The sequence below is a fragment of the Dendrobates tinctorius genome, unplaced genomic scaffold (genome assembly GCF_039654945.1).
Source record: "Dendrobates tinctorius isolate UK_male_01 unplaced genomic scaffold, ASM3965494v1 ptg000250l, whole genome shotgun sequence".
NCBI lineage: Eukaryota > Metazoa > Chordata > Amphibia > Anura > Dendrobatidae > Dendrobates > Dendrobates tinctorius.
The window spans coordinates 11,776,463-11,802,500 of NW_027361917.1; the positions used below are offsets into that span (position 1 = coordinate 11,776,463).

At 45.4% G+C, this 26,038-nt stretch overlaps 1 protein-coding gene across 2 annotated transcripts in view; it reads right to left on the minus strand.

Moving 5' to 3' along the window:
- The window catches only part of NINL (ninein like), a 232,276-nt gene that overhangs the window by 59,790 nt on the left and 146,448 nt on the right, over window positions 1-26,038 (minus strand). For both annotated transcript variants that reach the window (XM_073557474.1, XM_073557475.1), the window contains exons 14-17: window positions 7,931-8,081; window positions 7,776-7,841; window positions 6,074-6,183; window positions 2,498-2,844 (exon numbers count right to left, since the gene is read on the minus strand). In XM_073557474.1, coding sequence (XP_073413575.1) covers window positions 2,498-2,844; window positions 6,074-6,183; window positions 7,776-7,841; window positions 7,931-8,081 — 674 coding nt within the window. The remainder of the gene's footprint in view (window positions 1-2,497; window positions 2,845-6,073; window positions 6,184-7,775; window positions 7,842-7,930; window positions 8,082-26,038) is intronic.

The following is a 26,038-nucleotide window of genomic DNA, read 5'->3' on the forward strand; positions in this document are numbered from 1 at the left end:
TTACATTCTCCTCCATCAATTGCTATTATGAGAACAAGAGCTCTGTGCAGTCTGTGATAAAGGCGGCACTAATAAGTGCAGAAAGAGAACCTGTAAGACATATAATGGAAAGTGTCACAAAATTACTTTCCCACATATTTTGACACTAGGATTAACAGCCGGCTGTGCACTGATGCACTGCAGAGCTTGCTGTCAGTCATACTTCCAGCGTGTGCTTGCAGCTGTTGCTCACAGTGCTGTAAGCAGTGAATGCAGCAGCGCCAGCATGCCTGTATGACTGAAAGCCGGCAGCTCACAGGAGGAAATAAGTTACTTTTCTCCGTGTAGCTCTGCTTTCATTACAGCAGCCGGGCACATTTCTAATTAACCTGCAAATTAACCCAATACATGCAAGGTAATACTGTTCCCGTTAAGGCCCCACACACTAACTATCTAATATACTGTATACGGAAGTCTCACGATTCTTATCTGACAGATGATGTTGGGGAAGAGACTGATCTGACCCTTTGAATTTCAACAACCAATTTTTTTTTATTCTCCATGAGTTAAGTCGCTGACCAAACTGCACTATTGTTGTGTATGGGAAAGTTGGGAGAAATGGCTTTTAACCGAAAACCATCTAATGTGTTTGAGAGTCACTTTTTAGCACAATAAAAAAATCAGGGCGTTCATCTTATAGTCTGGGGGCAGCTCTCTATGATCGAGGATACAGCACCCTTCCCAAGCAAATGTAGCGGCACAGTTCGCTTTAGTTTAGCCAGACACTGATCTGTCTGATCGGTGCAGGGCGAAAAAGGAAACTAGCAGGACCTACACATCACTAAAGCTTTGCAGCTTCTTGACTTGATGATGGATCTTTTGGATCATGTCGTGTGTGTGTGTTTGTATTTAGAATTGTGTATGTATTTATGTATGTGTGTTTATGTGTTAGAGCTGTAAATTATGTGTGTGTGTGTTTGTTAGAGCTGTGTATGTATATACTGTATGTGTTAGAGGTATGAATGCATGCATGTACTTTCTTGCAGCAGTGTTTACATGTGTGTTGCACAGCGTGTACATAATGCGCGTGCTGTAAAGCTATATGTGTACAACCCTAAACAATATATCTACTACGTCTTTATATACTACTACTAGTTAATTACAATTATTAATATTGACCCCTCCAATTCTTTACACCTCAGGGATGTTTTATTAGTATTTTCTTATATTTTGATGTCTAAACCTAGGGTGCATCTTATAAGTAAGTTGTGTCGTAGTCGGAAAATACAGTATATAGATTATGTGAGAATTGTTGGCAACAATAAAAATAAAAAAATTATCCACATAAACAGATAAATTCAAGTTTATCACCACTCCAGATATATCTAATTTAATAAATGCTTGCATTTTCGATTAAATAAACCTGAAGCATCTCTTCTGAGCCCATGTCGTCTAGTTACTCTGTAAATTGGCCTAGAAACTCAAGAACAAGTTCACAACTTTATGCTACTATTCTGTTGTCAAAGGGGTATACCCTGCACAGTCTGACATCGAGACCTGGGCGGACAGATCATTGGTACAACCTGTGCAGTCCCACATGGGCCCAAGAGGCAAGATGGAATTTTGCACTATGATGAGCTATTAAAGTGCAAAGGGCCCATATGTTGTTCTTGCACACGGGCCCTTTTCGGTCTGTGTCCACCAGTGATCGATGCCATTGCTGTGTAGGGACACCCACCCACTGGGTATCACCCAGGTATCAATTTATTCATTAATTTCTAGGAGAAATAACAGAGGAATGGCACATTAAAGAGATAAAGGAATATATTTTTCATCATGAATACAAGTATTTAGTAAGATACACAGGACTGATGACAGGTCCATTTTAAGACGAGGTAAGCAAACAATTAAAACAAACTGAAGCAAATGTTAGCAAATGTTAAAATTTTTAATATGGATCTAATATGTAAAAATATGACATCTTCAGCAAAATATGGGGTGTTTTTTGGTAATATGGCTAGAACGAAGCTCAATAAAACCTGTGATGAGTGACCAGCACCAGTGGTAAGGCACAGCAGAATTCTCCAGACAGAGGGAAGAGACATAGGGCATGGACTATGTTCTCCGAGAGTGAATCAGAAGTGCATTTTATATAAAAAGTGGTGTATGTATATCTCAAAACCTCTCATACATCGAGTGCAGTGTAAGTGGTTATTTATATACAGTCCTGCAAGGCACATATACATATGTAAAAGTCATGTAAACGGATACAAAAAGACAAAGGACACAGAGCCACGCATTAAGGGCAGCATTCCTGCAGGAAGATAATCATGCATTATTATAAAGCAGTCCTGCTACACACAAAACAGGGAATCAGAAAGCCAAATCAGCAGAAAGAAGGCTAGGTGATGCCAGCAAGTCAGAAGTCATCAGCAATTGCAATCAGACAAGTCCTAAGACTACTCTGGACTAACGTGTCTATTCTAGAATACCATAGAGTAAATATGTGATATCAGACCTCACTGACTGCAGGTCATGCTGGTGGGTCCTCGTTAGATCCTCCTCCAGCTGCTCCTTCTCCTTGGTCAGCCTCTGGGCCAGAGCTGATATTTCTGTGGCATAATATTCTTCCATGGCAGCTCGCTCCTTTTCAAATTTTTTCTCCAGTTCTTGGATGTGGCCAGATTTGGGGAGTTGCTCTCTGAGGCTGTCTATGACTTCTTGATATTTTGTATTCAGTTCCTCAAGGTCTCCCTTTTGCTCCTCTAGTTCACTGATTTCTAACTTGAAGTTCTGTTCAGTGTCTTTTCTTTCTTTTTCAAAGTTCGTTTTCGTTAATTTCAGCTCCCGCTCATAATAATTTACCTGGAAATTCATAATCTTCTTTAGCACAACTAGTGGCAGTATAAAACTATATTCAAATAACAAAATACCCGCCCAACACTCCCAAACAGAAAACAGGTGTGTACAGGCGCATGCAAAGAGTAGCCATCTCTATACATAATTAAAGCTGCACTATGTAGCGCTAAAACATGAAATGTTATGATTGAGTCACCGTAGGAGGCAAAAACAGAACTGCTAGCTAAGTCCAGAAAACCAGAGAGGTTGGCAGCTATCGGATTGCAGACCCCTGATCCTATCATAACAACTAACAGTAGCCGTGGGGGGTTCCTACGATGCCCTAGACCCCTCGATCACAGCCGGAGAATTAAATAGGCCTAAAGAAAGAAAGGGGAAATCTAAACTGCCCCAGAGCAGAACCCAAAGCAATAGGCAGCCCCCAACATATAATGACGGTGAAGCAAGATGAAAACACTAACACAGACAGAAAGATAGACTGAGCAAAGACGAGGCCCAAACTACCTAGATAGGAAAGGACAGGAAGGCTGCTGTCTGCAATCCGTGAAAAACCCTATGAAAATAAGAGCCAACAGACTGACAGTGAAAAAGGCCCTGAAGACGCTAGGCTTCAAAAAAGCTATGTCAGCACTCAGGAATATTCTGAAGACAGAGCAACCGGCAAAAGGAGATTCAGCTCATCCCAGCAGGGAATGGCAGAATCCAGAAAAGCAAGGAAAACAAAAACAAAACATAAATGCAAACAGGCAAAGCAGAAAACTTAGCTTTAGGGAAGCAGGAATCAGACTGGTGTCCTAGAAGTCCACAGAGAAATCACCCGCAGGGCAGAAGGGCGTCGGCAGCCTTATATCCAGTCAGTGACTCCACTCAGCCATTCATCCTCATTAGTCTCAGGTGCCTGATAATCAGGCTCATTACCTTCCTTTACCAGAATAGGGAGTTCACCAGACCTCAGTGACGAAGGGGAAAATGAACTCACAACAATGAAATATATGAAATTTGAATTGCATTACTGCTCTAGAAAACAGGAAAAATTGAGACTACTTCGTGCATAAATTGACTAATTCATGTATACCCAGCAGCCGCTATAAGGCGATTCTTGTTGCTGGGAGCCATAGGATAGCATTCACATTAGGTAGGCTTCCAGCAATGAGAATCGCCTTATAATGGCTGCTGGGCATACATGAATTGGACAATTTATGTGCTAAGTAGTATCAATTTTTCCTATTTTCTAGAGTAGCAATGCAATTCAGATTTCATATATTTCATGTTTTCATGCTATTGCGCTACAGAGTGCAACTCTATTTGCTAGTTAAAACTACAGTATATACAAGACATTTTTTTTCTCTACACGGCATGCATATCACCATGGAAGTTCTGGAGCTTAAAGATAACCTGTCATCAGGATTTTATACTCCAAACTAAAGAGCATGCAAAGGCGCTGTACTGCTGATTAAATCCTTACCTTGCAGAAATCCATTTAGCTATTTTAGAGAAATCCATTGAAGTTGTATGATAATGATTTGCAAAAGTACAGTCTGTGATATGCAAGCCCATTAGCATCCAGCTTTCATGATGGATTTCTCTAAAACAGTAAAATGGATTTCCACAAGCAAGGTAATTATTTAACAAGCATTAAAGCACTTTTACATACATTTCATTAGTTTGAGGTAGAACATCTGGATTTCAGGTTCTCTTTAAAAGCTATGGACACCTTTGACGTGGAAAAAAGTAATTTTTTTACATGTTACATTTAGTTAAAAAAAATTTCAGTCTGCAATCTTATTTACTTTTTTCCTTTTGAGATCTCCTGATATGCAGTTTGCAGACTGGATTTTTAAGATTCAGATTTTTCTCTTATGGGAAAGAATCTCTCAGTAATATAGGCTGGATGTGAAGTCTCCATGTGTTCATGGCGCTGCTATTTGCACTAATTCTCATGTATCGACTCAGCTCCAGAACTGGACTTATTTCCTCTCCAAGTTCTTTCCTCCTTGACTCAAGCCTGTTTTCTTTACCCTCCATAACACTTTAAAATGCTTTCCCCTCTCTCCAGTGCAGATAAGTGTACAACTGTCCAGTCACACCTGCTATCTCTAATGCTGAAAGAGGTCAGTTGTGTTTAAATATATATTTCTGCAGGGTTTTAGCAGCAATATGATGTAGTACATGTGTGTGCCGGATTTAAGCTACAACTCCTGAAAGTGCTGACTGGGCAGTACTCTCAATGCTCTGAAATACCACTTGCAACCTCACTGCTTTTAAGCAACAAATGTTGCATCTACATAAATAGGAACCCGCTACATCGGTCACGTAAGGGCACAGTGGAGAGGAGATTTTAAAATGAACCTGGCAGCTGATACATGCTTTCTCTAGATCAGTCAGCATGTATCAGACAATGGCTGCATGTTTTCAGAGGAAAACCGTGTAAAAGCCGCTGGCTACCAAGCCCCATAGGAGACGAGTTGGCGAGGCATGTCCCTCACAGCGTCTCCCTGCCCACTGCTCTGGAGTGAAATGTCTCTCAGAATGTGTGTATAGAAAGATCTGTCAGTCACTGGCAGCCGGCAAAGAGAATCCAACAGGGACCTGACTTTTTGACTAGTCTCCCGTGCAGCTTCGTCCCAGACGGCTTTTAAAGCATGTATGCTTTTTTTTCTCTGAAACACTGTATATACCTGGCTGGAATCATGTAGATTGGGCAGCATGTATCAGCCATCAGGTTCCCTTTAAATCTACAGTGTGAAGGCAGTTTAAAAATCGAGGGTGCGATTCATCAAGACAAACGATTCTCTCACTGGTCTTGATGAGAGGGTGTTTTAGAGCAGACTCTCACACCTCTTGATGAATCAGGAGAGGCGCGTAAAGGCGTGCACCTCGCCAAAAATCTTAGTCCAGCCCCTGCTGAGTTTGAACAGCGCGAGCCGACATGCCGCGCCCCAGCTCTGCCTACTTTGTCAGAACTAAGGCAAAAATGATGTGACCACGCTAAAAGTCTCTTTTTTTGCGCAGCCTTACCCTTTTTGTGCCAGAAATCTGGAGAAAAAGCTTAGATCAATCGCCCCCATGAACTTTTATAAATAGAAGACTATTCTGCCTCTATCGAAAATGAGGAAAAAAATAAATAAAAATCTATGCATTAATTTGCCCTAATATTTGATTGTGTCTGGTGCATAAATAAACACATTTAAAACAGTGTATGTATTTGATGAATGCATTTTGCTTTTGCGCTCACCTTGGTTTCAAGTTGTATTTTGAGGTCCTGGATTTCTTGCTGCAGTTCCTTTACTTGATGCTTGGTCAGCTCAACCTCCATGTTCATTGTGGATGACACAAGACCTAAAACTGAAATATACAAAGATGTACAGAGAGCACAGAGCAATAATTTTAGTTAAATCATGGCATCAATGCAACAAATAAGAGTGACCCATTTTGGGAGCTTCAATTGTTATAGTAGATTTGATGATGCAGGAACAATAAAGTAAGAGCTCATTTTCTGATAGAGTATTTTACAGCTTCACTAAAATCAATAATCACCCCTGGAGAAGAAAGATCTAATTGGTAAAAGGAATAAGGGAAGTAATAGAGCAAAATTTACTCTAGGCATCCATGGGCCACTCGTCATGTCATGTTAGTAACACTGTGCATCTAGCTGAACATATATATATGCCGAGACCAGCTCCTGGTGTGTTCTGCAATGTGCCTTTTGGCCTTTTCCTGGCTGATATGTGATAGCTTACCATTTAACTGTGTAAATAAAATGCTGCAGACTGTGCTTCATTATAGAGAGGGATACCCCCCAAAACACAGAGCATTTAGTCTTCAGGATCTGTGTAGTTAAATTCACAATAAGAAGTAGGTGTGGAATACACAGGAGGTCTCAGGAAGGAAGAAAAAAAAAAAAAAAGGAAAACATTGGGCTTTAAGAACTTAAAAACAAATGAATAAAGGGAACCGTCCATCAGATACATGCTTCCCGAACTACAGGCAGAATGCATATGAGCCTGGCTGTGTGATTACATCCAGGTGTGTTTTACTTTGAAACACATCGGCGTTTCAAAGAAGGGAGTTTGAAAGGTCGGTCAGGGACTATAAAGGTACTGTCACACTTAGCGATGTACCAGCGATCCCGACCAGCGATATGAAGCGGTCAGGATCGCTGGTACATCGCTAAGTGGTCGCTAGTGAGCTGCCACACAGGCAGGTCTCAACAGCGACATCGTAGGGGTCAGGGGTCGCTACTTACCTGTCAGACGAGGAGATCCTGACGTCCTCCCGCCCGGCTCCACGCGTCGCTCGTCGTCACAGCAGGAAGCTGACGACGAGAAACGGTCCAGGACGTTCTCGCGCGATCAGTGATAACCAGCGGGGGAGCAGTCGGAGGTAAGTATCAGACATAGAGATATCGCTATAACGTCACAAAAACCAGTGACGTTATAGCGATATCGCTTTGTGTGACAGGCCCTTTAGGATGACATGACTAGTCCCCTGCAGCCCGCTTGTCCCCGACCTACTCCAGTTGATTAATGGGTCTCTCTTGTATGTGAGACACGGCACAAGAGAGACACTCAGGGCAAAGCTGGGATCAGCCCTTGAAACAATCATCACTGAGGACACTTTGCTTCAGGGAGGGGGCAGAGGCCATGACAGTGACCGCAGTCTTTGCCCCCCGATGATGCTTTGGTTGAATATTCCAGCATGGACTGGTGATACTTATCGCCATCAGACAGGAAATAATAAAAGTACAAACAAAAAAAAAAAAAAGCACCACTCCTTTAAATGGTGTCTTATCTCTTCTACAGTCATGATACCATAGGATAAAGACAAAGAGCCCAGCTCTTGTAATGGGTGGAGATCTGATCACTGGGACCTCCATCACTTATACTCTACAGAAATGCTTCACTGCTCCAGTGGGGAAAACTGTGGCTGGTACTCACCACAGGAACCTGCCGCTGAGGCACTTCTTCTAGGCTTCAAGGATATCCCCTTCTTTGCAGAGGATTCTGTTGGGCAGAATAATATTAATGAGCTGCAGCCAATAAACACTACTTGGTAATGGAGGTTATCATTTACAAATATAGCACAGACTTACTATGGCCGTCCTCAATCTTATCCTTCACCTTATGGTGCAACAGTTTGTGGTCTTTCATCTTGGCCAATAAACGAGAATACTTGCCCTCACTGAGCTGGGATCGCAGCGCTTCCAACTGTATCTGAAGCTCATCATTCCGATCACGTAATTCCTACAGGAGGAAAAGCAGAACGATTATTAACTGAAAAGAACTAAGTCACCAACGACAATAACAGGAATAGCTGGTAAGCACCAGAGAAAGAAGGCTGAGCTCCACTTCAACTTAAAGGCGTATTTCCATCTCCAAAATCCTACCCCAACATGTAGTAGGTGTAATAATAATATATTAGCAGCAAATACCGCCAATTAGGAGATCCAAGATGGCCGCCGACATGAACAGACACACATATAGGAGCTCCAAGACTGGGCTTATCAATCCACACCATCCAGCTCAATCAGGACCCCCACAAACAACAATTGGAACACACCTAAACTCAGGATCCCTGAAAGCCCGTTATATTGGGATCTGGACTTTAAATTCTTGCCCAGGGGAGTCAAAGGCATCATAGCAGATGTGAGGCCTGCGGCCTACACCGACAGATGAGAGCCTGACGAAGTGATTGCTGACCCACAGCAGAATCCCTGCAGCCACCACAGAAGCCGGACAGTAGAAAGGAGCCCCCGGGGTGAGCTCACACAGACCCACCACTGGATGCACAAAGCATTGACAATTATCCCACCAGATGAACCCTACAGCAGATGGGACTAGAAACATCTGAATCACCCAGCCTGGCAGTGGATCCACAGCAGCACTTGACTGGTAGGTGCAGGCACTAGGGGGAAAGAGGGCAGTGCAGAGCCAGTGAGGCCATAAACGCTGAGGGGTGAGAGGCAGGAGGCCTGGGAGTGCTGGCAGACACAGGCTGGAAAATCCCCAGCACAAGCTGGAACTTTGGCAGCATCTTGTGGCCAAGAGAGGAAAACACACTATAAATTTATATTTGCTGTTCGTACACTACATATCCTCTTGATCATAACACCGAGGGATGAAAACTGAAAATTTGACTACAACTACATAGCCAGTTATTGAGATAAACTTCCGGAGGTCAGCACTGAGCAGCGATTATTGCTTTTTTTATAACGGCGCCTGCTTACACCTACATGCGTTTGGATAAATAACGGATAAAGCCCCCTTTAGTCAGGGCTCGCCTTCCGTATTGTGGTTGACCCCGGCCCAATTTGGGATATACCTTCGATAACAGTACTATGTAAGTTTCTTTAGCCATATCTTGGCTGTGGTATCCCCCCCTCTCTCTCTCTGTGTGTATACCTCATGGCTGCATACTCTGCTCCACCATCCATGGATAAATTCGTGAATCAGGATAGCTCCAAATCGGTCAAGACCAGAGCTCAGGTTGCTAAATCTCCTCCTAAAACATCTGACTAACACCACCATGTCTGAGGAATCCCTGCAAGCAATTGCTGCTTCTATTATAATGAAACTCATGCCGGTGATTGACGCCAGACTTCAATCTTTTCAATCATCACTGGAATCAATCACATCACAGCTAACTGAACACACCAATAAAATTTCAGTGGCAGAACAGCGGATTTCTGACTTGGAGGACACGGTACAATCCTTTGTTACCCAGATAAAGGACAGATACCACGAGATAGAGCAGCTTCGGGAAAAATTTGATGACCTGGAAAACCGAAGTCGTTGTAACAATCTACGGATCATCGGTGTTCCTGAATCTGTAAAGGACCTTCACCACTTTACTTCCTCATGGCTCCCACGAGCACTCAAATTGCCTGACATGCCTGGCTCTATGGTGGTGGAGCGAGCACACAGAATTGGACCTGAGCGCTCTGATCCGAAAGCTCGTCCACGCCTGGTAATTTTCAAGTTACTCAATTACCAGGACAAACTTCAGTTGCTCCGGGCGTACCGAGTCACCTCCTCATTGAAATACGAGGGACATTCCCTCCTTATTTTTCAAGATTTCTCCTCCTTGGTGGTGACCAAGCGCCGTGCTTTTTCTTCAGTATGTAAACTATTACATGACAAAGGCAATCGTTTTGCTCTTCTCTACCCTGCATGCCTCCGGGTGGTGCTTCAAGGAAAACCGGTATTTTTTGATGACCCAGATAAAGCATTAGAGGAAGTTGAGCGCTCTTCCCGGGCTTCATCTCCGGTCACTTGACTCTGATTTGTAGCCATGTGTTATTTTGCCTTTAAGATTTGATTTTGAGCTTATGACTTGATCTATATTGAACTTTTGTTCTTATCTCATGTTTTTCCTTCTAGGGGATACCATTAGTTAAGATAACTTAACCCGATGTTTAACTTTTTGGTTTATATGTTGTTTCTCAGTTCAGTTGGGGGTGGGTTCCCTCTCCTTGGGCACGCTCTATGTCTGGTCTTTTTGGCTAACTTGGGTTGGTAGGTTTGCTCACTGGGACAGACCTTTGCCCAACTACTCTTTTTTTCTCATTTCTGCGTTCTGGCCCCAATGTGGGATAGGTTAACATGGCCGCCCCTAATAACATAGTTTTTCACATTAATATACGCTCCATCGAACTTCTATCATGGAATATAGCTGGCCTCAATTCACCGGTAAAGCGCAGAAAGGTACTAGATCACATTACTTGTCTACGCCCCCATATTGTCTTTTTACAAGAAACCCACTGGCTATGCAGGGGGTCACCCAGCACTCCGTAATAGATATTATGCGGAGTGTTTGGAGGCTTCCTTTACACAGAAAAAACGTGGTGTGGCCATTTTGTTTCATAAGGATCTCGATTATTCTATACAGGATGTGGTGAGGGACCAGGCAGGGCGACATATATTAGTCAGAGCTATTATTGAACAGCGGGAATATTGCCTTATAAATGTTTACGCACCCAATACTACTAGCCCCTCCTTCTTTGCTAAACTTGAAGAGATGGTTCACGGCTGGCATCCCACCAATATATTATTGGGTGGAGATTTAAACACCCTTCATGAGGCTTTTTAGACAGATCTTACCCCTGCCCGCATCTCACCCTCCATCCAGAGCGATTTCTACCTTGTTAAACAGGCTTGACTTGGTTGATGCCTGGAGGTGCTGCCACCCTACGGAAAGAGAATATACCTTCTATTCTAGGGAACATGATGTTCACACTCGAATTGATTATTGGCTAACATCTGCCTCTCTTCTTTCCCTTCTTAAAACAGTTGACATTCTCCCTTCAATTATCTCAGACCACTCCCCGGTCTTACTTACTCTGGAACTCCCCACTAATAGATCTGTATCTTTGCGCTTGCGCTTCCCCTCTTATCTCTATATTTCAGTTGATTTCAAGCGCTATATGACGGGCTGGTGGGAGACTTTCGTGGAAGACAACTTGGAACACTTGGATGATATCAATCTATTTTGGGCCACTGCTAAAACAGTACTTAGTGGACATGTTATCTCTTATGTGTCCCAGAAAAAAAGGAAGTTGTCCTCCTTGCGGCCTCACCTAGACCAGCTCACTCAGTCGTAGAGACTTTAAATTACATAATACTCCCTCCTCCAGAGAGGCTTACCTGACAGCTAAACAAAATTTAAATACCCTATTACATGAGCAGGCATACAACCAATTAGCTCATCAACGTAACCGTTATTTTCGTAGGGGTAACAAACCAGGCCGTCTCCTGGCATCTTTAATGAAGCCATTCAAAGTGGCTACTAGGGTTCCCAATATTGTCTTACCCGATGGCTCTATCACTCCTGACCCAACCCAAATTTGTGCGGTTTTTAGAGACTTTTATGCAGATCTTTATGGCCCATCTCTGGACTCTCGGGAGGATAGATATGCATTCCTACGCAAGGCTTGTCCACCAAGGCTTTCTGACTCTCAACAGAAGATCCTAAACTAACCAATTTCTTATGAGGAGGTAAGATCAGTCATTAAATCTTCAAAACTGCATAAAGCCCCTGGCCCGGATGGGTTCTCTGTAGAGTTTTATAAACTGTTACAACCCTTAATTACTCCACACCTCACCTCTCTTTTTAACCATATTTTGGACTCGGGTTCTCTGCCGGATCAATTTAATGAAGCCTGTCATTACTACTAAAGCCGGGCAAAGATCCGCTTCTCCCTGCCTCGTACCGCCCGATTTCCCTTTTAAATGTTGATTTTAAATTGCTCACCAAAATCATGGCTAATAGATTACAGTCTATGCTTCCTGATATTCTTACCTCATCTCAAATGGGCTTTGTCCATGGTCAGTCTATTACTTACTATATCAGGGCGGCGTTAGCGGCCATCACACATAGATATCAGGCTAAGGCCAAGCAGAATATACTGGTCAGCCTCGACGCTGATAAGGCTTTTGACCGTGTGTTCTGGTCTCATCTTATCAGAACTCTGAAGTATAGACTGGTTGGCTTTACCTTTTTTAATTTTGTACGCACAATTTACACTAACTCCCAATCTTCGATTTGGCTTAATGGTATCCAGTCAACCCCTTTTTCCATCTTCAGGGGGACGAGGCAGGGCTGTCCTCTGTCACCTTTGTTGTTTAATATTGCCCTTGATCCCTTACTAAGATATCTGGAGATGATCCCTTCCTTTGGAGGCATAGGGGTCGGTCACCATACACTTAAAACGTTGGCATTTGCTGATGATATCTTACTCATGATATCCAATCCTAAGGAATCCATTTCCTCTATAATGGACGCCTTTAATGAATTTGGAGCAGTTTCGGGATTTCGTATAAACTTTAATAAATCTCATGCTTTAGCAATTTTTAAAATTGCTCAGAAACGGTGGCCCTTCCCTTTTCCCTTTCAGTGGAGGAGAAATTCTTTAACTTATCTTGGCGTTGACCTACCATCAAATAATCATGATATCTATAAATTAAATGTTCAGCCTCTTATTTCTGTAGTTATACAAGAAATTCAATCCTGGAAATCCCTTAAATTATCCTTTGCAGGTAAAGCCCATCTAATTAAAATGATCTCTTTCCCTAAAATACTCTTTCCTTTACAGATGCTCCCGGTTCTACTTTCTAAAGCTGATGATAGGCTACTGACACGAGCCTTCCGCCAATTTATTTGGGGCTCAGAAGGGGCTCTAGAATTAGTGTTTTTAAGCTACAGCAAACCAAATCTTTGGGTGGACTTAATCTCCCAAATTTACACCTCTACAGTATAGCGGCTGCTTTTCGCCATTCCCTTGATTGGATATACGCCTTTAATGGCTTCACTAATACCCCAATAGATGAGGCCATGTGTAGACCCTTCAGCCTCCCAGCATTGCTTCACCTACGAAATGCTGAAATTCCAGTGGAGGTTAGAGATAATCCTCTATTATGGTCGGTAATCTTGGAATGGCGTCAAGCTAGACGAGTTAGCGGTCTTGACCCCCACATCTCGATGTTTCTTCGCTTTCAAGGTAACCCCTCTCTTCTACAAGGCAAGCCACCTCCCATTTACAAGGTGCTTGGAAACAATGGGTGTAGACTGGTCCGAGATACGTTAACAAATAATCAATGCCTTCTTACCTTAGAAGACATGGTTTTCAAATACCCAATCCTTACAGAAGACATTTTTACTATCTCTCAAATTAGATATTACGTAAGCTCAACATTGCGAGACATACCGGATGATGCTAGAACACGCCCTCTAAATTTAATATCCATTAAAGCCCAAATGGGAACTTATTCTAGGAGTCTTATATATAAATTAATGCCTTCTATACATTGGTCAGACTCTTCACCAGGCCCTGAAAACATGGATTTTTGTGATAACTCACCGTAAAATCCTTTTCTCCGAGACGCTCATTGGGGGACACAGATACTGTGGGTGTATGCTTCTGCCACTAGGAGGCTGACACTAAGTGAAAAAAAGAGGTTAGCTCCTCCTCCGCCGTATAGACCCTCGCCCCTATTGCGGGCGGAAATCAGTTTGGTGCCAAAGCAGTAGGAGGACAACAAAATCAGCCGTAATACAGGTACAACATGTCCAAAACACCACTCTTATATCAAATTAGTAAATGCACATAAATTTAAACAAAACAAGAGCCAACTGGCTAATAGGGTGGGTGCTGTGTCCCCCAATGAGCGTCTCGGAGAAAAGGATTTTACGGCGAGTACTCACAAAAATCCATTTTTCTCCTTCGCCTCATTGGGGGACACAGATACTGTGGGACGTCCTAAAGCAGTCCCTGGGTGGGAGATTGACTCACCCATCCAAGCTACATGCACCTCTTGTTTAAAAGGTGCGCCACCGCTGCTTGGAGAATCCTTCTACCCAGGATCGCATCCGCCGAGGCCTGAGCATGAATATTATAATGTTTGGCAGTTGTGTGCAGGCTGGACCAGGTTGCTGTCTTGCAAACCTGTTCCGTCGAAGCCTGGTGCAGAAGCGCCCACTGCCCGAGTAGAGTGCGCTCTGATCCCTGCTGGAATCGGCGTGCCTCTAATGCGGTAGGGCTCCTGAATAGTCAAACGAATCCATCTGGCTATGGTCGATTTTGAGGCAGCGAGTCCCTTCCTGCGCCCTTCGGGGAGCACGAACAGTGTGTCCATCTGACGAAAGGTTGCCGTCCTCAACACGTACCTCCGGAGGGCTCTTACCAGGTCCAACGTGTGAAGAGCCTTTTCCACATGGTGCACCGGTGCTGGACAAAATGAAGGCATGACAACATCTTCATTAATGTGAAATGAGGACACGACTTTCGGCAGAAAAGGAGGGGCTGGTCTGAGCACCACCTTATCCTTATGGAAAGTGAGGAACGAGGCTTGGCAGGATAGGGCTGCCAGTTCTGAAACCCGCCTGATAGAAGTGATGGCCACTAGGAACACCACTTTCCAGGAAAGGTACCACAAGGAGATATCCTGAAGCAGTTCAAATGGAGCTTCTTGCAGAATACTTAGGACCAGGTTAAGGTCCCAAGCGTCCATAGGCGCCTTATAGGGAGGTAACAAGTGGGAGACTCCCTGGATGAAGGTCTTCACTTGCAGATTGGTAGCAATTCTGCGCTGGAACAGAACGGATAAGGCCGACATTTGTCTCCTGAGGGAAATTGGGGGTAAGCCCGAGTCTAGGCCCAACTGGAGAAAGGTCAAGATGTTGGCGATCGAGAATCTCAGCGGAGAGACACCACGGCCTCAACACCAAGCAAAGAACACCTTCCAGGTGTGGTGGTAAATTCGTGCTGAAGCAGGCTTCCAGGCGCTAATCATTGTAGCGACCACCTCGCTCCCAAACCCTGCCTGGATTAGAATCCAAGATTCAACGGCCATGCCGTCAAACACAGGGCCCCTGAGTTTGGGTGGAAAATCGGCCCCTGAGAAAGTAGATCTGGGCGCTCTGGTAGGCGCCAAGGAATGTCGGCGAGCAGCTGCATTAGATCTGCGTACCACGCTCGACGTGGCCAGTCTGGGGCCAGTAGAATCCCTTCAGTCTTGATCTTCTTGATGACTCTCGGAAGTAGTGGCAGCGGGGGAAATAGATATGGGAGGCGAAACTGGTTCCATGGCAGAACCAATGCGTCCACAGCGATTGCCTGCGGGTCCCTGGCCCGAGCGACATATGTGGGCACCTTGGCGCTCATTCTGGACGCCATCAGGTCCACATCCGGAGTTTCCCACAGCTGACAAATCTGCCGGAAGACTTCGGGATGTAGAGACCACTCTCCGGACACAAGACCCTGCCGGCTGAGAAAGTCCAATTTTCCACGCCCAGGATGTTGACAGCCGAAAACACTGAGTAGTTTGCTTCGGCCCACTGCAGAAAATGCCCCACCTCGCGCATGGTTGTTCTGCTGCGGGTGCCCCCTTGGTGATTAATGTAAGCCACCGCCGTGGCATTGTCCGACTGAATCCGGACGGGGCGGCCTGCTAGAAAGTAATGAAACTTTTGCAGAGCCAGCCGAATTGCTTGTATCTCCAATAAGTTGATCGGGAGGCGTGCCTCCTGTGGCGACCACCGTCCCTGGGTCGTGTAGTGGCGAAACACCGCTCCCCAGCTGAGGAGACTGGCGTCAGTTGTCATCACCCCAATGGTCTGGGGGGAAAGGTTTCCCCTGGGTCAGAGAGGAACTGGTTAACCACCATCCGAGCGACTGCCTGACTTGAAAATACAGTCGGCACTGCCGATCGAGCGTGAAGGGATTCTTGTCCCAAGCTGACAAAAGGGCGTGCTGCAGGGGGCGAAGATGGAACTGGGCGAACGGTACCGCTTCCATTGCTGCCACCATTTTCCCTAGACTCCTCATCCCGGATCGGATGGTATGAGGGACTGGTTGCCGAAGTGTCCGGACTCCCTTCCCGAGCGCTCGCACCTTTTTCTGAGGGAGAATTACCAACCCTCGGCAAGTGTTGAGAATCATTCCTAGGAAGGAGATCCTTTGAGCTGGTACAAGGGATGACTTATTCGCATTGACCAACCACCCTAAGAGTATCTAGCGTGATGTTGACATTTTCCTCGCATGCCCGTATTGAAGGGCCTTTGACCAAGAGGTCGTCCAGATAAGGCAAGACGACTATGCCTCGAGAATGCAGTATGGCCATGATGACTGCCATAACCTTTGTGAACACTCTGGGGCCGTGGCTATCCTGAAGGGTAGTGCTACGAACTGAAAATGTAGATCGCTGATGGCGAAGCGTAGAAACCTCTGATGAGGAGGAAACATGGGAATATGCAGATATGCGTCCTGGATATCTATTGAGGCCAAGTATTCTCCCTGCTCAATGGCCGATATGACTGACCGGAGAGACTCCATCCGGAAATGTCTGATCCTGATGAATTTGTTCAGAAGTTTCAGGTCCAAAACAGGCCTGACAGACCCGTCCTTTTTGGGAACCGCAAACAGGTTGGAATAGAACCCCTGATTTTTTTCGTGTTCCGGTACTGGAACAATGACTCCGTTGTGCTGGGGCGATTTGATGGCTCCATGGCTCCCAATGGAGCCCTTGCCTGGGCATCCACTATGGGAAGAAGGGAAAGAAAAAACCGTCTTGGCGGCTATCTGACAAAATCTATTTTTGTAACCTGAGGCCACCAATTCCTTTACCCATGCGTCGTGAGCGACATTGGCCCAGACGTGGAAAACCCAGAGTAGGCGGCCGCCCACCTTGCCGGTGTCGTCTGGTAAAGGCCTAGAGTCATTTGGCTGACGATCTTTGGGATCTGGATCCCCTCGATCTGGGCTGCTGAGTAGGCATCTCCCCAATGGGTTGGCTGCCGCTCCCTATCCTGGTTGGGGCGGCCTGAGGCGGCGGAATTGGCCGCTGTAGTCCACCCGGTGTTGCGAAAGGCCCGAAAACGTGCCTGAAACGGGTGACGAAAAAGCGGTTTGACCCTTTTTTGAGGGAGAAACCCGCTCCTTCCTCCTGTGGAGTCGGAGATAAGTTGATCCAACTTCTCCCCAAATAGGCGGCCACACTGATAAGGCAGGGAAGTCCAGGACTTCATAGAGGAAGAATCGCCTCGCCATGTCCTTAACCATAGGGCTCTTCTGATCGAAATTGCATTAGCAGCAGCAAGTGCCGAGAAATTGGCCGCATCCAAAGACGCATTGATTACATAGTCTCCGGCCATCGCGATCTGACCTGCGACCTCTGAAATCTCTGCAGGTAGATCCTGCGCGACCTTGTTTAATGTTTCTGACCATGATATCATAGCCTTGGCTACCCAAGTTGCTGCGAACGAGGGAGCGAGTGCTGACCCTGATGCCTCATATACTGAGCGAGCTAAGCTCTGTATAAGGCGATCCTTGGGATCCTTAATCGAGGAAACACTAGGGACGGATAGCGGGGTCTTAGTGGCTAGGCGCGAAACCGGAGGATCCACCATCGGGGATTCCATCCATCTTTTACGGAGGTCCGGAGCAAACGGATACCACATTTCGAGTGCCTTTTGACCCGAGAAACGCCTGTCTGGACGTTCTCTGTGCCGCTGCACTATGTACTCCAGGTGAGAGGAACAAATTCTGTGCGGGCGCTTCACTCCCTTAAATGCCACTTTATGCCTCGCAGCCGTTGCGGGATCCTCAATCCCCAGGGTCTGATTGACGGCTTCTGTGAGGCTGTCCACTGTTTCACGTGACCCTGGAGTGTCCAGGTCAAGGGGCTCGTCTGGGTCGCAATCTGAGGTCTGCTCACTATCAACCACTGGTAACGGGGAGCGAGAAGCAGAGCTTACGGATGCCAAGGCACCGGATGGACAGGGCGACACCATGTGGATTCATTTCCTCCGGGTCTGCCTGGAGTGAGAGCGGCCCCTGCAGGCCAGAGGCTTTTGTGAGGTGGAGGTTCCCTCTAAGGCCGGCGAGCCATCGTCCCTGCCCCTATCTGGGGCTTGAAGGGACTCTATTGCACTCGTAAGCGACGCCATGGACTGTGACAGTGATCAGGCCCACTACGGGGGATTTGACACATTGATCGCGGTTGCAGGGGAGGTTTCCTGGGCGTGTTCGGATTCGCAAGCTTCGCATAATCGCTTGCTCTGCGTCCACGGAAACGCAGCCCGACAAGAGATGCATGCAGCGTAAAAGAACGTGTGCGTCTTTGCCTTTTCGGACATACTGTATCTGTCCGCTGCTGGGGATGTTGGGAGGAGGTAGCACCTCATTTTCCCTGTAGCATGGCCTCTCAGGCAGCACTTACCCCAGTCCTGCGCCCCCCCATCCTGGCTGCTTCCTTCAAATTGCGCGCCACCAGCTGTGGGAGTGAGCCAGCATGTAAAGCCGCTCTAGGGGGCGGTGCTTCCATTCTGCGGCCTAGTCGCGCTCCGAAGCTGGGGCCTAAATTTCTTCGCCGCCGCCCAGTGCGGGGCAGGCCGCCAGGAGTGACGCGTGGCTCCAGGGGTGGGACTTCCGGCCGCGGCCTCAATTTTTCCCCTACCCGACCGGGGGGGCGCGGTACACAAAAAACATGACGCCACTAACTGTGCAGCGCCGCCTGACGGATCCAGCCACCCTCAGCCTTGCATGGCCGGTGGCTTCCGCCAGCTGGGGGCTCCAGCCCGGAGATCTTCGCAGGAGCCCTCCCAGACCCTCTCCTCACCGATGAGCGCAGGTATGTGAGGGGGCCTTGATAAAATAGGACGGTGCAGGGACCCTAGCTCCATCTAACCCCTTCAGGGGGTGAGGAGAGGGACCGTCCGCCACCTTGCAGCACCGCAGTCTAAGCATTGATGTAGCAGTGGGGGCCACACGGACTAGTCTCGTGCCTCTGTACAGCCCAAGGTTTCAATACCTAGGGGTGGTCAGAGCTAAGTCCGGCATTGTGTCCCACGACGCGGGAGAGGATACGTGGAGGGACACTCGCACGTGCTCGCCCGTTGTTGGTTTGGGGAAATCGGACCCTTTCAATAGGGTCCGTTGCCCCTGTCACATCTTCATGGAAAAAGACAAAAAAAGTCTTGAGAAAAAAAAAAAACAGACGTGTGCCTCCATGGACAAAAACTGATTTCCGCCCGCAATAGGGGGGAGGGTGTATACGGCGGAGGAGGAGCTAACCTTTTTTTCACTTGGTGTCAGCCTCCTAGCGGCAGAAGCATACGCCCACAGTATCTGTGTCCCCAATGAGGCGAAGGAGAAAATGGGTTGCTCAATTAACGAACTGTCAGGTAAATGACCTTTTGAAAGCCACTCTGCGTATAACTCTATTACCATATGACAGTTACATAAGCATGTCTCTTATGATATTTCATAGAGCATACATCTCCCCGGAGATCAAGTCTAAAATGTCCCCCTCAGGGGACTATCCCTGCCCTAAATGCTTACACTCTCCAGCTGATATTTTCCATTGCCTTTGGGACTGCCCAAAAATAAGGGAGGTGTGGGATACACTTCTGCAACATCTCATCAACACTTTTGGCATATCTATCTCTCTCTCCCCGTAGTAGGCCATATCGAATATTCTCGCACAGGACCAGTTGGTGAGGCTTTCTGTCCAGCAGCGCCGCATCTTGTTCATATGGGCGGCAGCCACACGTAAAAGCATTCTCCATTTGTGGGCACAAGATGTAACACCTTCTTTAACCCCTTCACCCCCAAGGGTGGTTTGCACGTTCATGACCGGGCCAATTTTTACAATTCTGACCACTGTCCCTTTATGAGGTAATAACTCTGGAACGCTTCCATGGATCCCGGTGATTCTGACACTGTTTTCTCGTGACATATTGTACTTCATGTTAGTGGTAAAATTTCATTCAAATAACTTGCGTTTATTTGTGAGAAAAACGGAAATTTGGCGAAAATTTTGAAAATTTCGCAATTTTCCAACTTTGAATTTTTATGCCCTTAAATCACAGAGATACGGCACACAAAAAACTTGATAACTAACATTTCCCACATGTTTACTTTACATCAGCACAATTTTGGAACCAAAATTTTTTTTTGTTAGGAAGTTATAAGGGTTAAAAGTTGACCAGCGATTTCTCATTTTTACAACACCATTTTATTTTTAGGACCACATCACATTTGAAGCCACTTTGAGGGGTCTATATGATAGAAAATACCCAAAAGTGACACCATTCTAAAAACTGCACCCCTTAAGGTGCTCAAAACCACATTCAAGAAGTTTATTAACCCTTTAGGTGCGTCACAGGAATTTTTTTGAATATTTAAAAAAAAATGAACATCTAACTTTTTTTCATAAAAAAAATACTTCAGGTTCAATTTTTTTTATTTTACCAAGGGTAACAGGAGAAATTGAACTGCAAAAGTTATTGTGCAATTTGTCCTGAGTACGCAGATACCTGATATGTGGGGGGAACGACTGTTTCGGCGCATGGCAGAGCTCAGAATGGAAGGAGCGCCGTTTGACTTTTTCAATGCAAAATTGGCTGGAATTCAGATTGGACACCATGTCACGTTTGGAGAGTCCCTGATGTACCTAAACAGTGGAAACCCCCTACAAGTGACCCCATTTTGGAAACTAGACCCCCCAAGGAACTTATCTAGATATGTGGTGAGAACTTTGAACCCACAAGGGCTTTACAGAAGTTTATAACGTACAGCGGTACAATTAAAAAATCATATTTTTTCCACAAAAATGATCTTTTCACCCCAATTTTTATTTTCCCAAGGGTAACAGGACCGTAAAAGTTATTGTGCAATTTGTCCTGAGTACGCTGATACCCCACATGTGGGGGTAAACCACTATTTGGGCGCATGGCAGAGCTCGGAAGGGAAGCAGCGCCATTTGACGTTTTTGGCTGGAATTGAGATCGGACACCATGTCGCGTTTGGAAAACCCCTGATGTACCAAAACAGTGGAAACCCCCCACAAATGACACCATTTTGGAAACTAGACCCCCTAAGGAACTTATCTAGATGTGTGGTGAGAACTTTGAACCCCCATGGGCTTCACAGAAGTTTATAACATAAAGCCATACAATTAAAAAATCATATTTTTTCAACAAAAATGATCTTTTCACCCTCAATTCTTATTTTTCCAAGGGTAACAGGACTCTAAAAGTTATTGTGCAATTTGTCCTGAGTACGCTGATACCCCACATGTGGGGGTAAACCACTATTTGGGCGCATGGCAGAGCTCGGAAGGGAAGCAGCGCCATTTGACGTTTTTGGCTGGAATTGAGATCGGACACCATGTCGCGTTTGGAAAACTCCTGATGTACCAAAACAGTGGAACCCCCCCACAAATGACACCATTTTGGAAACTAGACCCCCCCAAGGAACTTATCTAGATGTGTGGTGAGCACTTTGACCCCCCCAGTGCTTCACAGAAGTTTACAACGCCCGGGCGTGAAAATAAAAAATTCGTATTTTTTCCACAAACATGATCTTTTAGTCACCATTTTTTTATTTTCCCAAGGGTACCAGGAGAAATTGGACCCCAAAAGATGTTGTCCAATTTGTCCTGAGTATGCTGATACCCCATATGTGGGAGAAAACTACTGTATGGGCACACGTCGGGGCTCGGAAGGGAAGTAGTGACGTTTTGGAATGCAGACTTTGATGGAATGGTCTGCGGGTGTCATGTTGCCTTTGGAGAGCCCCTAATGTACCTAAACAGTGGAAACCCCCCACAAATGACACCATTTTGTAAACTAGACCCCCCAAGGAACTTATCTAGATGTGTGGTGAGCACTTTGACCCCCCCAGTGCTTCACAGAAGTTACCACGCCCGGACGTGAAAATAAAAAATTTGTATTTTTTCCACAAACATGATCTTTTAGTCACCATTTTTTTTATTTTCCCAAGGGTACCAGGAGAAATTGGACCCCAAAAGTTGTTGTCCAATTTGTCCTGAGTACGCTGACACCCCATATGTGGGAGAAAACTACTGTATGGACACACGTCGGGGCTCGGAAGGGAAGCAGTGACGTTTTGGAATGCAGACTTTGATGGAATGGTCTGCGGGTGTCATGTGCGTTTGGAGAGCCCCTGATGTACCTAAACTATTGAAACTCCCCACAAGTGAACCCATTTTGGACACTAGACCCCCCACGGAACTTATCTAGATGTGTGGTGAGCACTTTGAACCCCCAAGTGCTTCACAGAAGTTTATAACACTCGGACGTGAAAATAAAAAAATCATTTTTTTCCACAAAAATGATATTTTTGCCCCCAATTTTTTATTTTCCTAAGGGTAACAGGAGAAATTGGACCCCAAAAATTGTTTTGCAATTTGTCCTGAGTAGGCTGATACCCTACATGTGGGGGTAAAACACTGTTTGGGCGCATAGCAGAGCTTGGAAGGGAAGGAGCACCATTTGACTTTTTCAACTCAGAATTGGCTGGAATTGAGATCAGACGCCATGTTGCATTTGGAGAGCCCCTGATGTGCCCAAACAGTGGAAACCCCCAATTCTAACTCCAACCCGAACCCCAACATGCCCCTAACCCTAGCCCTAACCCTAGCCCTAACCCTAGCCCTAACCCTAGCCCTAGCCCTACCCTAACCCTACCCCAACACACCCCTAGCCCTAACCCTAGCCCTAACACTAATGGAAAAATGGAAATAAATACATTTTTTTTATTTTATTATTTTTCCCTAACTAAGGGGGTGATAACGGGGGGTTTGATTTACTATTTATGGCGGTTTTTATGTTTGGCGGCTGTCGCACGCTAAAAGACGCTTTTTATTGTAAAAATAGTTTTTGCATCACCACATATTGAGAGCTATAATTTTTCCGTATTTTGACCCACCGAGTCATGTGAGGTCTTATTTTTTGCGGGACGAGTTGACGTTTTTATTGGTACCATTTTCGGGCACGTGAAATTTTTTGATCGCTTTTTATTCCAATTTTTGGGACGCAGAATGAACAAAAAACAGCGTTTCATGAATTTCTTTTGGGGGGGGTGCGTTTACACCGTTCCACGTGCGGTAAAATTGATAAAGCGGTTTTATTCTTCGGGTCAGTACGGTTACAGCGATACCTCATTTAGGTCGTTTTTTTATGTTTTTGTCGGTTTTATGCAATGAAAACTATTTTATATAAAAAATAATTATTTTTGCATCGCTTTATTCTGCGAGTTATAACTTTTTTATTTTTTCGCTGATGATGCTGTGTGGCGGCTTGTTTTTTGCGGGACAAGATGACGTTTTCAGCGGTACCATGGATATTTATATGCGTCTTTTTGATCGCGCGTTATTGCACTTTTTGTTTGGCGGTATGATAATAAATCATTATTTTTTGCTTCGTTTTTTATTTTTATTTTTTAAGGGGTTCGCTAAAGGGGTTAACTAATGGGACTGTTTTATAGGGCAGGTCGTTACGGACGCGGCGATACCTAATATGTGTACATTTATTGTTTTTTTTTATTATTTTAAAAAAATGAATTTATTGGGGAATATTTTTTTTTTTTTTTACTAATTTATTTGGCGATTTTTTTAAATTTATTTTTACACTTTTTTTTTATTTTTTTTTTACTTTATTACCTTGTCCCAGGTGGGACATCACTGTCCTGTGACAGATCGCTGATCTGTCACATCACAGATCACTGTGACAGATCAGCAATCTGTCACAGGCAGTGCACAAGGCTTCCTCATGCCTGCGCTTTGCAGGCACTGAGGAAGCCAGCTTCCCCAGGCCCCCGAAGGCCCCCGTCGCCATCTTGGATTCGGGGGCCTGGAGGAAAGGAGCCCCCCGCAGCAGCGCTGCACATTGCGCTGCCGTGGGGGGCTCAGGGTAGCACGGAGGGAGCCCCCTCCCTGCCGATGCTTCCCTTTAACTCCCGGTACACCGCGATCGCGTTTGATCGCGGTGTGCAAGGGGTTAACGTGTCGGGGGCGGTCCGTGACCGCCCCTGACACATTGTGCCGGGTGTCAGCTGTGATAATCAGCTGACACCCGGCCGCGATCAGCGGCGCTCACCACGTGGGCGCCGCTGATCGCGCTAGACGTACTATCCCGTCCCCGGTCATACGGGCCCGGGTACCGTGGACGGGATAGTACGTCTCATGTCAGGAAGGGGTTAAGCTTAATTACTACAAAAGTAACATATCTCTTCAAAATGGATTGGATAGAGGCCTTACTTAATAAAGAAAAAGACACTGAACGCTTTTTTTTATTATTAATAATAATAATAATAATAATAATAATAATAATCATCATCTTTATTTATATAGCGCCAACATATTCCGCAGCGCTTTACAGTTGAACAGTTTTAAACACAACAGTCATAAGTAACAACGTTAACAATACAATAATTAAAGCGAAATAAGATGACCCTGCTCGTGGGATCTTACAATCTACAATGAGGTGGGGGAGATACAAAGCACAGGTTTGTATTTACAATGATGTATTTACAATGATGGTCCAGCCATCTTCAGGGGGTGGGGGTTAGATGGAGATAGTGAATGGGCTACACACACACACACAAACATAACATGACTTTGATTACTGAATGTGATAGGCCGCTCTTAACAGATGCGTTTTGAGCGAGCGCCTAAAACTATGCAAATTGTGGATGGTCCTAATATCTTGGGGTAGAGAATTCCAGAGAATTGGCGCAGCACGGGAGAAGTCTTGGAGTCGGGAGTGGGAGGTACGGATTAGGGCAGAGGTTAGTCGAAAGTCATTTGCAGAGCGCAGCGGTCGGTTAGGCCGATAGACAGAAATGAGGGAGGAGATGTAAGGGGGTGCCGCACTGTGGAGCGCTTTGTGGGTGAGAACAAGTACTTTGAATTGTACCCTGTAATGAATTGGCAGCCAGTGTAACGACTGGCGAAGAGCGGACGCGTCTGAGTAACGATTAGCCAGATGGACAACCCTGGCTGCTGCATTAAGGATTTTTCCACATAGTCCTCTTTTATCAATACTCAGACATCGTCCACACGCCAGGCGATACATAGTTGTTTCCAGCTCTCCAACTGGTATATGAGAGAGCAGCTTGCTGGTAATATCCCTGTTAGACTGGATTGAAATTGTGTTACGAGTTTGCCCGGGGGAGGGGCGGGGGGGGTTATAGTTGAAAAAATGCCGTCTAATATTAATACTATTGCATAAAAGTTCTTCGGTTATGTTATTGGACATTATATGTATGCTTTGTATTACTCAATAAAGAAGGTTTAAAAAAAAAAAAATACCTCCAATTATTTCTGATTCGCTACGTCTCTTTCCTCAATTGCAGGACCTTAGGTATCGATGGTTACATCCACTAATAAAAGGGACAGCTAGTTGATAGTGGTCGTAACCTTGAATACCTAAGGTCCTACAATGCCTGTACATGAAGAAAGAGACATAGCAAATCAGAAGAACTGATTCTAATTGGAGGCATTCGTTAATATTATTATTACAACTACTAGATATTGAGATAGGATCTTGGATATGGGAATACCCCTTTAAGGTCTGCCTCCACTGATAGCAACATTTATGTCTCCTGTCAGTGTAAAGGCTCCCCATACACCGACTAATGACGGGTTAGGCTGACAGTCTAATGCATATGCGGGCTACCCCACTGTATCTCAGTAGGGGATCCGGCGTGTCAGACTTCATACTGCCAATTCTGTTCTCCTGGAGATGAAACAACACCAAGCGAGTATGTGCTTTGGAGAGTTGGGGGACATAGCTGTTGGCCTAACGATCCACCTAATCAACATTCACCTGAGAGACATCTAAAGTGTATGGAATGTGACAGCTGACAACACAGCAAGGAGATTAAATAGTCATCTTGCTA